Below are 13,394 nucleotides of genomic sequence, written 5' to 3' on the forward strand. Positions count from 1 at the left end.
GGGCAAAAAATAATTTTACCTATGTTAAAATATTCTCAAAACCTTTTATTTCAGAAACTGTAATACTCCCATAATCTATCAGGGGTTTGAAATTTGGTGATGAATTGAACGGTATTTCAGTTACATGTTTCTGGGCATTTTTTATGAAAATAATGAGAAAACTTGAGCAAATTATTAGAAGCTGCTGTTAACACATGCCAAGCTTTGCATCTGAATTGCTTAAAGACTCAGCTCTCCCTGGGTAAGGTCCAGCAATGATGCTGAGCAGAGCCTGCTCCCAGCAGATTGGATCAAGTCAGTGAAGCAGAACTAAAATGAGAAGGTGCTCATACCTCAGCTTTCAATCCCTACTTTGCTGTGCAGCATGAAGTAAAAAGTTGTTTGCTTTAAAGATGTTCAACTGGATGAGCAGGTGGCTGGGCTAGAGGCAAAAGGCAAGTGGTGAAAATCCATATGGAAAAGGTTGGAGTCGCGGAGTAGGAGCTGGAATAGTTGAACCCACTGGTGAAGCACCTCTGGGATCTGTGCTCCAGACATGGGGTAAACCACAGGAGGACAAAAGTCAGCCAGGAAGGAAGTCAGGGAGGGAAACAATGTGGTAGCAGTGGGTTAGGAGGAAAACTGATACGATAAAACAACCTGGAGTCAGAAAACAGAATTGCTTTTGTAAGACAATGGGAAACTCTTGTGCAATGCAAAAGAAAGAAAGTACATGAAGTGTTACAGCCTGTTTCCTTGCTTTCCTGCAGCGTACCTCAAGGTAGAAATAGAGTCAGAATCAGAAAAAAATCATTATAGCCTGCTGGTAGATGACCTCTTCTAGCAGCGGTTCACAAAGATGACAGCATACCACTGCTTTATTAGTTGGGTCAAGTAGCAAAAGTGAGTGACAATATCATACCATACAGTGGAATTTTTATTTTTCAGTTTGTGTGATGAATTTGCTGTAAGACAACAAAAAATACTATTAAAAGAATATTATTAGGTTTACAAACTCCAGTGGTGCAAAATAAAGGTTAGAAAGTAACAAAAAGAAGGTTAACTGTGCAACCTCGCAGTATCTTTAGGTTACCTATGCTGTGATTCAGCCTTTGGTTATGTGTTTGCAGACTACTTTTCTACCAGTCCTCTGCCTTTTTTTTTTTTTTTTTTAATGTACAAACTAGTGCAGGGAATTAGAATTGCTCAATGAATTGCTGTTTCTCTTGCTATAGAACTTGTACAATGTATGATGCAAGAAACTTCAGGAAGGCAAATTAAGTTCTCTAAAAGCATAATAGGACATTTTAAATTTAAATTTATGGAGAGCAAGACAGGAAATAGTGATTTGACCAAAACTTTTTGTGGCAGTACATCAGTGGGTTTTAACAGGAAGGATTTCTTAGATCCAAAACTGAATTCCTGCTCACAAAGAGGAAACTCCTTCATCACCCATTTTCTACCCTCCAAGGTGCTCATACCCCAGTAATTAAAACACACATCTGGTATGTATGACACATAATCAAACTTCTACTGTATCTGGTTTGGAACAGGGACCTGAATTTTGGTCTTAAGCATACTAAGCACTTGTCTATCTCTGTTGGTTCAGCAGGTGTTGATTCTCTGTTGAAAAAAGCGATAGCCCCAGTGGGAGGGGGGTCTGCTGCCTATGATCCGATAGCCTGTAAGCTACAGCACCGCAGCATGATGTGCCATGGGCCTCGCTTCTGAATCCCAGCAGCCTACAGACCTTACCCAGGGCCAAAAAGTAGCCCCTCGGCACCCCTCAGGGCTCGGTGTCAGAGGTGGCACCCTGCAAAGCTCACCAAGGTAGCGCAGAGCGTGCCGTGCCTGCAGCATGGTGACTGCCCGTACCTGGAGCCAGGGTCGGTGCCAGCCAGGTTGGAAGCACGGAGGGAAGGGGCATCCCGTTGCTCCCCGTCCTGCCAGGCCCCTCCACACTGCCTCCCGCCCCGCCGCCAGCAGGCCTGGCTCTCTGAGTCAGAGGTGAGGTGCAGTGCTGAGGGGCGGAAAGGGAAACTCTCCTTCTACTGGATTAACTGAAGAGCCCAATGCAACAGTCGCGTCTGCTGCTTCTGATACAAGATTCATTTATAATATTGGAGTAGTTATTTCCAGGCTTCATAAAGGTGGCTGTTTTTTTCCCAGTGTTTTCTGCGTGCCTCGAGCATGATTTGTAGAAGTACCAAGTATTGTGGCTGAAACTGAGATTCAGGCTTTGAAACTGTCAAACAATAATGTAGGTCATCAAAATCAGCCCACTGCATGGTAATGCACTGGTTTGGAAAATGCAGATGGGAACCAGGGAGTACTTTATGGACTACTAGAGCTACTGTTGGGTATCTTGTAAAATACCAGCCTTATGGCTCCTCATTCCCCAGAAGTCCTCCAATCTTAGGCTCTTCTCTTTGCAGACGTTTAACTGGGGGTCTATTCTTTTAATTCCCAGTCTAGCTCAAAAAATTTTTCCCTTCTCTCAGATCAGGACTGATATCATGACAGTACAGAGCAGCATCAGGAATGTCCTGAGTCTTAGTACTGACTTCTAAAAGAAGCTTCAAGATTATGTTTTGGAAGAAAGAATACCAGAAGCCAGGATTTCCTGTAGGATGACTTCCATTTTTCTAGTTTGAATGTAATTTTTACTACGGTAGTTCCTCTGAAGAATCAGACACTACATTTCTGAAATTGAACCCCCCCAAAATAGTGATAACTTGTGATTATTCTTTGTGATTCAGTTTTCTGTTTGGAAAACGCATGTAATTCCAGCTTCTCACCTAACCAGGATGTTTCAGAGTGAAAAATCATTTTATTGCATCAATAAAATACCACCACAGTAAGTTCCATAAAATAGCCCACAAATAATTTATTCATTCTGTTTTCAGAGAAAGATTAGACCAGTGTGCTCTAAATGAGATGTGAAACACATATTTGACAATGAAGAGAAAGTAAATGACTCAGTAGCTGCTTATCAGTTGACAGTGTATGGAGCTGCATACTGATTGAGACAGCAGCCCTGCAGAAACAACTTTATTATATGTTCCTGAGCATGCTGTCTTATAATACAGACCACAGAAGGTTTGATTTAAGAGAGCTATCTCGGCTTTTCCTGCTTTATTAGTACTAGCTTTGCAGCCCAATAATACTCTCTTCTAATACAAGTTTCAGTCATAGATAAATCATAGAGTGAGGATTCAAGTTATATTGGTTCTTTCCTAGTATCTGCTGCAGGTCTACTGAGGGGTCCTGGGAAGTGAATTCTTTGCCTACATACATTTTTCCTTGTATAAAATAAGAATAATAGGGCCTTTTCTCCAAATCACTGCAAAAAAAAGGACAGAATTTCTGCAACCACTAAATTTGTGCTTTTTTTTTTTTTTTTTTTTTTTTTGGTCCAGATTATCAACAATGATTTAATTCTGGTTCAGGTATTTAAAAATAGTATTTTTTGCAATAAAATTTGATCTTGTTAATGAAAACCAGGGTTTCTTTGGGTTTGTTTTGTTTTGCTCTGAATGTGTCTCCTGACTGCACAGCTGTGGGACATGGGGGAGATGAGTTGCTGGCTGGCTGTCTTTTTCCTCTGTGGACAGTCAGTGGTGTGTGGACTGAGACCCACATGTTTATTTCTACATCCGGTATCATTTAAAAACAGCTTTTTATTACATCAAATACAACTCCTCAGAACTGCTTTATGCTAATACAAATCCCTCCCCCTTCCAAGTTCAATGGGAAGCTTTTCCTTTGCTCACTCAGCTTTGGGTAGTGGTACATGATGCAGCGAGGCAGTCAAGCTACTGATTTATCCCTGAGTTATCCTCACATTTGTGAGCAGCCGTTGTAACTGCAGCAGAGAAGGCTATTTCATAGACGTTTGAAAATATATTGTTGGGTTTTATGTAAGTTTTATTTTAATAAGTGTTCTATCAATGAGTCGGTATAGTACAAAGGTAATGTTTTCTATATATTAATACTAAATATTTTTTTTCTGGGAAATAAACGAACCTCTTTTTGAGTATAACTCTTACCTTCTCACCCAATATTGGTTTGCAGTATTGTGCATATTGTTCATAGTTGTGCATGGCACAGTAAACAGTAGAGTGAGCGGCGTTATTTGGAACTGATTTAATAGATAACCCAGAATTAATTTCAAGGAGGCATAGACAAACAATGTGATAATCAGGAGTAGGAATTGCCATGAGCACTGGGATTTACAGGATTATAGGGATGTCTTGATGGGTTTAATGCTACACACACCTGTCAACTGAAAGTTTGCTTCTGTAAAGGAATTAGCTAAAAATAGACTTGGGATTTGATTCATTGGAAACCAATGCTGCCACTGAATGTTCTAGTGTAAAATTTATGTTTCCAAGAATTTTATAAAAATAGTGTCAGGCTCATAAAGATTTAGGAGGACAATACAGTTTTATTCCGCTCCTATATGAAAGCTTGTTTGTATATAAAGAGAAATGTTTGTTTGTCAATACTGCTATATGCTTAATATGTGAAACGCTGGAACTAAATTTAAGAAAACTGATTAATTTCTGTAAAAGCCTAGAAGAAATCTGTAATTTTGAAAATTATTTTCTTTCCAAGAAGGTAGAGTACATGGTTAAATCTCATTCACCTGAAAATCAATCCCAATTGGCTTAGTTAAATTTCTGTATGTACGCATGCCATTTGCAGAAACTGCTGAACCAGCTTTGTGCTTTTGCTGCATTTCTTTGTCAAAAGGACCCAAACTCTTTTTGTGTTGTTTCTGTGCATGTTACACTTGTTATAACCTTACCTCATGCTGTATTCTTTGTACAAGCACCTGATTGTCTCGGCTTTTTCCATTCTTTGCTTCATTAATGCTCTCCCTTTCCAGATGTTTTGGGTATGTATACAAGCTTGCAAATTACTTTTCCTGCTGTTTTGTGTTTAGTGCTTTATTGTACCTCACAGAACCACCGTGTGTTTCTCATAACTGGCTCACTAATAGACAAAAGCCAACCCTGTACTGTGTTGCTATGTATTTCTTTTAGAAAATCTTGCTGGTTTTCTTTATTTATTTTCAAGTAATTCTAAAAATAACGTTGAGATTCACAAGTAAACGCTAAAGATTAGGTTTTCCACTGTAAATTTCTAAGGTGTGTGCACCTAATCTGCATATTCCAACACAGGCAGGTGAATGATAATGTAAAATATATCATTGTATATATGGTAAATCAGTTGCAGTCAAATGGCTGGGAATCTTTATTTACTTTCTGTATGCATATGCATTAATCTGTCAGGGATTACGTGCACCCAGTTTGCACATGGAATTGTGTGCCTACCTTTGGAAAGCTGTCTCTAGAAAATGTATAGAGCTCCCATTCACATTGTTAGGATGATATTCCAGAGTTTTAAAAATGAAGCACAAGTGCTTGAAGAACTAGTAGTGGATTATCAGTGCAAATTTCAGCCATGTGTTTTTATTTTCTTGATATCTGTGAAAAGTCAGTTGAATGCTTGAAACTATGGTAACAATTTATTATATATATATATACACATTATATATATATATATGATAATGTTATTATGTATTCTCCATGTTAGTAATTTAATGACAGTTGCTGTATATGGTAAGTTTCAAGTAAATGCTTCCCTGACTATAATTTAAAAATAAAATAATGCTAGCTAAGCCTCATAGAAATCTTTCCCTACTTACAGAGGCCATGGAACAGGAAAGCCAAATTGGGATTTAACCAATAGTGTATTTCCATTCCATTCCAAAGACTCAACTCGAAAGAGAAGAAAAAGGGTGTTCAGTGTGTTATGGAAAATCTTGATTGTCCCTTTATAATTTTATCTTCAAGATAGTTGGGACAAATGTTCAGAACTCTCACTTGCAGGCATTAAATCCTCAGATATGGTAATCTCCTAAACCTGAAGTTGTCTGGAGCCAGAATGCTGTAATATGGCAGCCAAGATCTTTTGGGTTATTATGTGTCTGTGGCTACACTTCTTTTTGCACACAGATGGGGAAAGAGTAGCCTGAAGGTCCTGAACGTGTTACAGTTTATCAGCCTCACTTGTCTCAAAATGCTATGTTATCCTGCTGGGCCAGCCTTGCTTTTGTTAACATCTAAGGTCAGACTCTCTCTAATGAATTCTCCAGGTAGTCCTGTGTTAGCAGTTTGGTACTACCTTTCCAAAATTCTAAATTACAAATAATTTTTGATACAGTATTGGCAAGTATCTTAATGACATTTCCTGAGTGTTTCCAAAGGATATACAAGGTGAGGAGAAGGGAATAACTCTTGATTTCTGTGAATTAGAGATAGCTCTCAGCAACATGTCATTATATTTTCTCATGGTGCTGCACTGAAATATGTATGATTGATAACTATATTGAAACAAAACATGAGCTAGAGACAAAGCAATATAGCAATGTGTTAGAATAGTTTTTAAGGTTACAGATATCTGTATAATAACTAAGATACCTGGATAGATGAATGAAATATTTTTAACAAGTTAGCTGTTTGCTTAAGAATACAGTTTGCTTCCCTTAAAACTGTTCACACCTGTAGGTTGAATTGATCCAGTATGGTTTTTTTCTCCTAGGCTCATGGAACTGATAAAAAGTTAGTGACTGTGTCCTCATTTTATCCAAGATTAAGGGTTTGGGTTGTGTAACCAGAATGCAAAGAAGTCTGGGTTCATTTCTGTTCTCTGATAACAGAGAAGTGAACTCGTAATTTCCATCACCATGACAGGGCTATGATCACCTTTATGATGGTTGTCAGTCGGTCCTGCTGAGTCTTATGCACTTTACATAATAATTAAACTTTTCCTGCAGAAAGAACTGGAATCACGTGTTTTGCCTCCCACTCTAAGCATCAGGCTGCAGAGTCAGTATCCCTCCTACTCAGTGAATACACAAATGTTTTGCGAGTGGCACACCATCAGCAAGGAGGGGTTGAATAGCCAGAGATGGAGTGGTTCCACATCTTATCTCTGAGAAAGGCTGAGCATTTTTTTTATGTTTGTTCTGAATAAAACAATAGACCGAAGGAACACTCACTTAGTGTCTGTGTATGGACTAGAACTATAAAAACCTATAGCGCTGCACTGAGTAATGAGTCATGGTGCAGAAATATCGAAGTTAGTGCCAGCCTGATGTGATGATATCCATTCTGGACTATGCAGAGACACTTGCTTGGTCCCCTGGGCGTAATAAATGTTAGACTGCTTCTTTGCCCAGTCTTACTATCCCAATTACTCTCTAGCAGGGTGTAGGGGAGCTTAATGATGGGAGCAATGCTGTGCTGCTGCATGGCATCTCCTGGAGCGGCTGCAGTTCTACCTCACGCAGACGACTCAGTGCAGCTCTCCCCTGTGCAGTGCTCATCCACTCGTGTTTCTGCTGCAATCCACTGATTTCAAGCTTTTCTATTCATATCCCATTAAAATTTACTTCCAGTTTAAACCTGGCATAAGAACCATCATTCCATAAATGCTATTGTTTTGCTAGCCCAGAAAAATAGAGAAGGAAGTAGAAATTTTCATGTTCTATTTTGTGTTTTTAAATGACACTATCTGTTTTGTATTTTCACATACTTACAGTATTTCATTTTAGGAGATGTTAGTCCTTTATAAATAGATCTTGGTTATGCTGAGGTTTCCAAACATCACATTGTATCTGTAAATACCACTTGGACATGTGTGTGCATTCAAAGCCATCTGAATTCTGTCTAAACTGAGCCTCAGCAGACAGGAAGAGGAAAACCCTGTTTTCCTGGAGCACCTCACCCCACAGCTCCCCTTCAGAGGAGCCCAGGCAGGAGCACCAGGCAGAGCAGCAGACATGCTCCTCTCCTTTCTGCCTTATCCCTCGCAGGAGCCCCATCTGTTAGGCATGAGTAACACATGCAGCCACTTTCCCTGGAAAATATTGTCATCCTCCCACTCCCACCCTCCCCTTTTTATGTAACAAGATAGTGGCTAGGGGATTTGGTTGAAACCAGGGAAATATAAGTATATTCACAAAATTACATTTATGTTAGGAATTTGATTAAAACCTGTAATCCAGGTATCATCTGGCCCATTGCCTGAGGATTAAGATAGAGCTTTTATTTCCTCTTTTGTTCCCCTCCAAGACTTTTTCCTTCTTAGCTGGGTATACTGGAGGGAAGGCACAGAGGCTTCTGCTCCCCAGCATTGCCACCAGTGTGGGGTGGGACACCTAATCTTGCCTCGAGACCATGAGGCTGAACCTCCCTGGCTGGAAGGGGATGGAGCCAGCTGCCCCCTGTGCAGCATGACCCCACTGTTTGCTCCCTGCCTCCCCAGAGCAACCTTGGTGCTTAAGGGAGGGAAAGGGGAAGTTGAGAAGAAAGAGGCCAAGCACTTATGCACTTGTGGGGTTTCTTATTGGTTTGCTCCACACTGCTCATACAGCATGTAGCTTTCTGAATCACTTTCGGTAGCATCTTGGTCTCTCCACTTCGTATGCAGTGAGAACAGGTATCTAACGTAGCCTGGGATAGCCTGCTGTGGCCCAGTACCTGCGTTCTGGTTAGTGCAATACCTAATGTAGACACTTCGGTGATTTTGCCCGCAAAATAAGCATGTGTATACACACATGTGCTCACAAATTGAAATTTAAGATTTGAATTCTGTCGGTCAATCTCATGATTGACTTAATTGAGATGCGTGGGCACAACTCAATAGTCTTAGCTTCCTTTTTGGTTTTCTTTTTTCATTTTCTTAGATTTCAGGTATGACCTTTATCCATTTCTCAGCAGTTTTTTTGGTGTAATACTTTCTGTGTGCTTTAAAGGCACTGGGGATATATAGCACGGTTGTTTCTTTTGCCTTTGTTTTGGAATTCCTGAGGCTGCCTTAAACTTCTAATTTCTTTAGTTATGTTCCTGGAATTTAGTGATTAATTATACCTAAGTGTGCTTGTGTAAAGGAATTGGCATAAGAAAAATCACAGCTAGTGATGTCTGTTCTCCGTCATTTACAAAATTATTTGAAAGCTATTTGTTCAAAGTATTCCTAATCATTTTTGTATGACATGCATTGACATAGGTATGTTCTTTTCATGCTATACATCTGTAATGTCAAGATCTCTGTTTAGAAAGATAGAATGCTTTGTCTCTGTCGCTGTTGCAGTCCAAGCAATAATTTACAGATCTGTTTCTATGAACAAAACAGTGCCACTGCTAGCATAGACAAGTAGACAACGTCAAATTAAATAGAATATTAAAGTCAAACTGTATTCAGTTGACAGTATGTGAACTTCACTGTTCCCCCTGAAGATCAAAACCTCTTTGATGTATATAAGCAATATTTTATGGTTCTAATTTGGCCTTTTCAGTCCAGAAGCATGACCATTTTGCATCACATCCCCATCACAAAACTGCCATCTCATCAGGGTCTTCCTAAAACATAGTGCTGATGTAGCCACTGCTCTGTCAGGCTGGGTGTCTCAGTGACTCCTGGCTGCTATGGATGCTTTCTGCCCAGGTTTGAAGGAGGATTGTGTTTCTCCAACTGTGTAGAGTAGAGAATGTTCTTTTACCATGGCACTGTATAACTGACCCTAAATTCCACCATAGTTCATCTTGTTTTTAGTGAATTGACATAGATGCAACACAGTGTTGCAGGGTCTTTGACTTTACTTTAGGTGAGATTATTGTAATGAACTGTTAAAGATTTTTGCTTGAAATTCACTTATAAGATCCAGCTAGTGTAAAGAACATCTGTCTGCCGCCGTAATGGGATAAGCCATTTACTTGTGTTCTCGTTGCACTGAATTTCTGTTCATTTCAAGGTACAGTAAGGATATTTGGAATTAATATATGGGCGTAAGTTAAAGTGCAATATTTAAAGTTGGCTGGGAGATGTGTACTTCTTGTTTCTTAGAGCTGACCCCCTATTGTATAGAATAAGTAGTTGAGTGCTCCTGTCATTTAAAATATGTTCCCTTTCTGATTACCAGGCAGGCCATATCAAATAGTTTATATGTGTTGCTTTAAAATTTGATAGCTTTTTTCTGGTTTTGAGTGTTGTTGCTGGGCTGCCAGCATTTCTTGATGGTTGTCACAGTATATCTAAATATGCTTATGCTTCTCATTATGATTGGCAAATATAATTTATTGGTTCTAACTGCTACAGCCTCACTGTTAAAGCCTCTCCAGTACACTGAAAGGGACATAATTATAAATAGATCATATTCATGGAGGTGGAAAGATTTCTAAGCTATTACCGTACTGCTTTGAAGATACCACACTACCATTGTTCTCAGCTCCCTATTTTAACTACCAGTGACATTTGTGTTACTATCCCCACATGACATTTAGGGTTCTTTGCTTACTTTGGACCAAAGTCTGAGAGAAAATTTGTGTTGAGTCTTATTGGGAAAGAATCTTTACAGGTATAAAATTTGTTTTTTTGAGAGATGTTAAAGATGAAAACCAAAGCTGCAGCAGTAGATAAAGCCTTTGTCATCTAATAAGAGAAGCTAGAAGCTACTAGAATTAAAGTAATTGTAACAATCTTATGTGTAGTAAAAAGTTAGACTACAGCGAAGATTTCAAGCAAAATGCAGGCTTTTCCAGAAGCTGAAAAGGACAGGAGATCAGGACCTCTTCAGCAATCTCTGTGGCACTTTTTCCATCTATTTTTGGCTGGAGAGGTAGAGGTACAATCTATTAGTTCACCAACCATGCAGTGTAGTTCCTTCAACTTTTCTCCTATACCTAAGTTAAGAAAAATAAATATTGAAATACTTTTTAATTGCTGGAGAAGATATCCAATCATCCTCAGACTCCGGTGGAAATTATTGGTTAATAGGACCATAGTTCCCTGTAATTATTGCCCTGAGTATGTTTCACAATAGAAGATATTCTGAGGCATGCTCTGCCCTGGTAAAGGGTTGTTTCAAAAAGTATAGCAGGAAATGTAGTTCACAAAGATGTATTCTATACTGGCAGAGAAGTGCTTCCAGCAGTGTAGCAAATACTGCTTCCCCAGAAAAAAATGATGGTACATTGGCAAAAGAGACAGATTTTTCTGGTTATAAATTGTCTTGAACAAGGGTTTTTAGCAGTCTGGAATGGTCTTAAAATGATACATTAACTGATATTGTTATGGCGACTGAAGTGTTGAGCCTGGTTTGAAATTGCAGGAAAGCAATCCAAACTCATCATCAGAAAAGTATGACAAATTATATCTGATATGTTTATTCTAGTTGTCATTTGGACTTAAATTAGGGATAGACTATTGACTATCTTCTAAATCACTGAGGTATTCAGTCATTCCAACAATATCTCTGTGCAATGAAGTTGCAGAAAATGTAATCATGAATGTGCCAAGAGCCATCAGAAGTTCTGTCTTCAAAAATGTGGTCCTAATTCAGACAGCAGCTGGGCCACGATGCTTTTATCGACAATCAGGAAAGCACACACCGATGCTTTCCATACCAGCATGCCGTACACCACTTGCCATGTTCTCTACCGTCTTTTAAGACTGATGGGCATGTACTCAGCCAAAATTGGGGATAACTACAAACAGATGGAGGTGATCTCTAATAGGTCCAAAACAACGTCAACCTCCTCCAGCAGAGAGCATCATATATAGATTTTCTGATGGCCATTTAAGATGTTACTTCATTTAGAAAATGGTTGTAGTATTCACCCATTAATTTGGAACCAAAAGACTTTGAGCTAAATGAAAACTAGCTGGGATGCTTTGCTCTCTCTTGGAAATTTTGCAACCTTATCATGGAACCTAATTTATTCAGTTGCTATTCTAAGAAAACAAATACCAATCTCTTCACACCTTTTGAAAGAGACCATTCGCTATAGAAAACTCTCTCTAGCCAGATCAGATAGACTGTGGTTTCAAGCAAATATAATGCTTCTGTCAGCATAATAGATGAAATGCTGATAGTGTAATTTCAAGAAACTCTCTAATAAATAAGTTTTTTGTACCTCTTGTTGACACTTAAGCTTCTATTGGTTATCTTCTAGTATTTACCTGAATGGACTAGATAATCTAATCTGATTTTGGTTCCGGGAGTGTACACGACCTTTAAAGGGAAATCTATATGAATTATAATCCTATCTGGCTCAATAACTTTATAGACTTGCACAAATCATCCAACTTCTATAATTTCTTTATGAAGTTGGCCTATCACAAGATTTGAACAGGAAAATGGGATTACATTTCAAGGATGATTTTACTGTTAAAAGATTTAGTTTTGTTTCATTTGGGAATGAAGACAGTTTCTACATCACTTGTGAAAGTGGATGCAGTCCATCTGGATTGGAGAGGTTTGCCCTGAAAACTCCTGCCAATAAGGCAGGGTGCTGAGGAGCTGGGAGCATGAGTTACCAGAAGACAGGATGATTTTTTCTGGGAAAATCACCTGTCCAGAATTTCAGGGCTATGAGTAGGATACCATACCATTATTTGGAGTATTGAATTATTTTTGTTTAAAAAGTGTATTACACATTGTAATCAGATTTTCCATGTGGTACCATACTGAGGCCAGTATATGAAGGAAATTGTTTTCCAGAGCTTTGATAAGTTGAAGTAAATGGAAAAACCAAAGTTTATTCTAATATAGACACCTCAGTACATCTTAATGTCTATCTCGTGCACTCTAGTTTGAGCAAATTGAGTGCTACGTAAGATTAAAGTCTGAGCTGAAATTATTTACATGTAGGAAATTAATGGCATAGTAAGATTACTATGTGATGCAGCAAGCATTTGTACCATTTTTTTTCTCATATACATGGACAGAGGTCTTGTAAGAAAGTGTCTCTCCAGGCTGGGATTGCAGGAAGCCGTTGAGGTGAGAGAGGCAGGCAGTGCTGCCTGCAAGGGCAACAAACTGGGGGCAAAATGCTATTGTTAATATTGCATTTGTTTCTGTAGCATGCCAGGGCCGTGCATGGCTAAAACCCCTTCCAACCTGAGGAGGAGCAACACAGGATTTTGACATTTCTTAAAATTAATTGCCTTTTAATGTTTTCATAACTCTAATTTTCTACTTATCTGCAGCTGAAGTTCAAAGTGAAATTGAACGGATTTTTGAATTAGCAAGGACACTGCAATTGGTAGTGCTTGATGCTGATACCATTAACCACCCAGCTCAACTAAGCAAAACCTCTTTGGCTCCCATTATAGTATATGTAAAGATTTCTTCTCCTAAGGTAAATATTTTACCAATATTCATGTTGATTCAGTCTTTTTTTCTTTTTTTTCCATCCTTTTTTTTGGTCTTAAATGCAGATGTACTTAAATGTCCTCATTAAAGTTCAGAGTGATATATATTGTTATTGGTTCCCTTTGGATGGTGAAATATTATTAATCAAAAAAGTATCTTAGCTCTGGTGTTACCAAAATCAATTTTG

The 13,394-nt window shown here is 38.8% G+C and overlaps 1 protein-coding gene across 10 annotated transcripts in view; it reads left to right on the forward strand.

Annotated features, from left to right (window-relative positions):
• Nucleotides 1-13,394, forward strand: part of CACNB2 (calcium voltage-gated channel auxiliary subunit beta 2) — a 257,249-nt gene that overhangs the window by 236,540 nt on the left and 7,315 nt on the right. For 5 of the 10 annotated variants that reach the window (XM_042802216.1, XM_032991392.2, XM_032991399.2 and 2 more), the window contains 2 exons: nt 4,871-4,879; nt 13,042-13,193. In XM_042802216.1, coding sequence (XP_042658150.1) covers nt 4,871-4,879; nt 13,042-13,193 — 161 coding nt within the window. The remainder of the gene's footprint in view (nt 1-4,870; nt 4,880-13,041; nt 13,194-13,394) is intronic. The other 5 variants (XM_042802218.1, XM_042802219.1, XM_042802220.1 and 2 more) reach the window with 1 other exon arrangement.

Source organism: Tyto alba, unplaced genomic scaffold (genome assembly GCF_018691265.1).
Source record: "Tyto alba isolate M040663 unplaced genomic scaffold, T.alba_DEE_v4.0 Super-Scaffold_38, whole genome shotgun sequence".
Classification (NCBI taxonomy): Eukaryota; Metazoa; Chordata; class Aves; order Strigiformes; family Tytonidae; genus Tyto; species Tyto alba.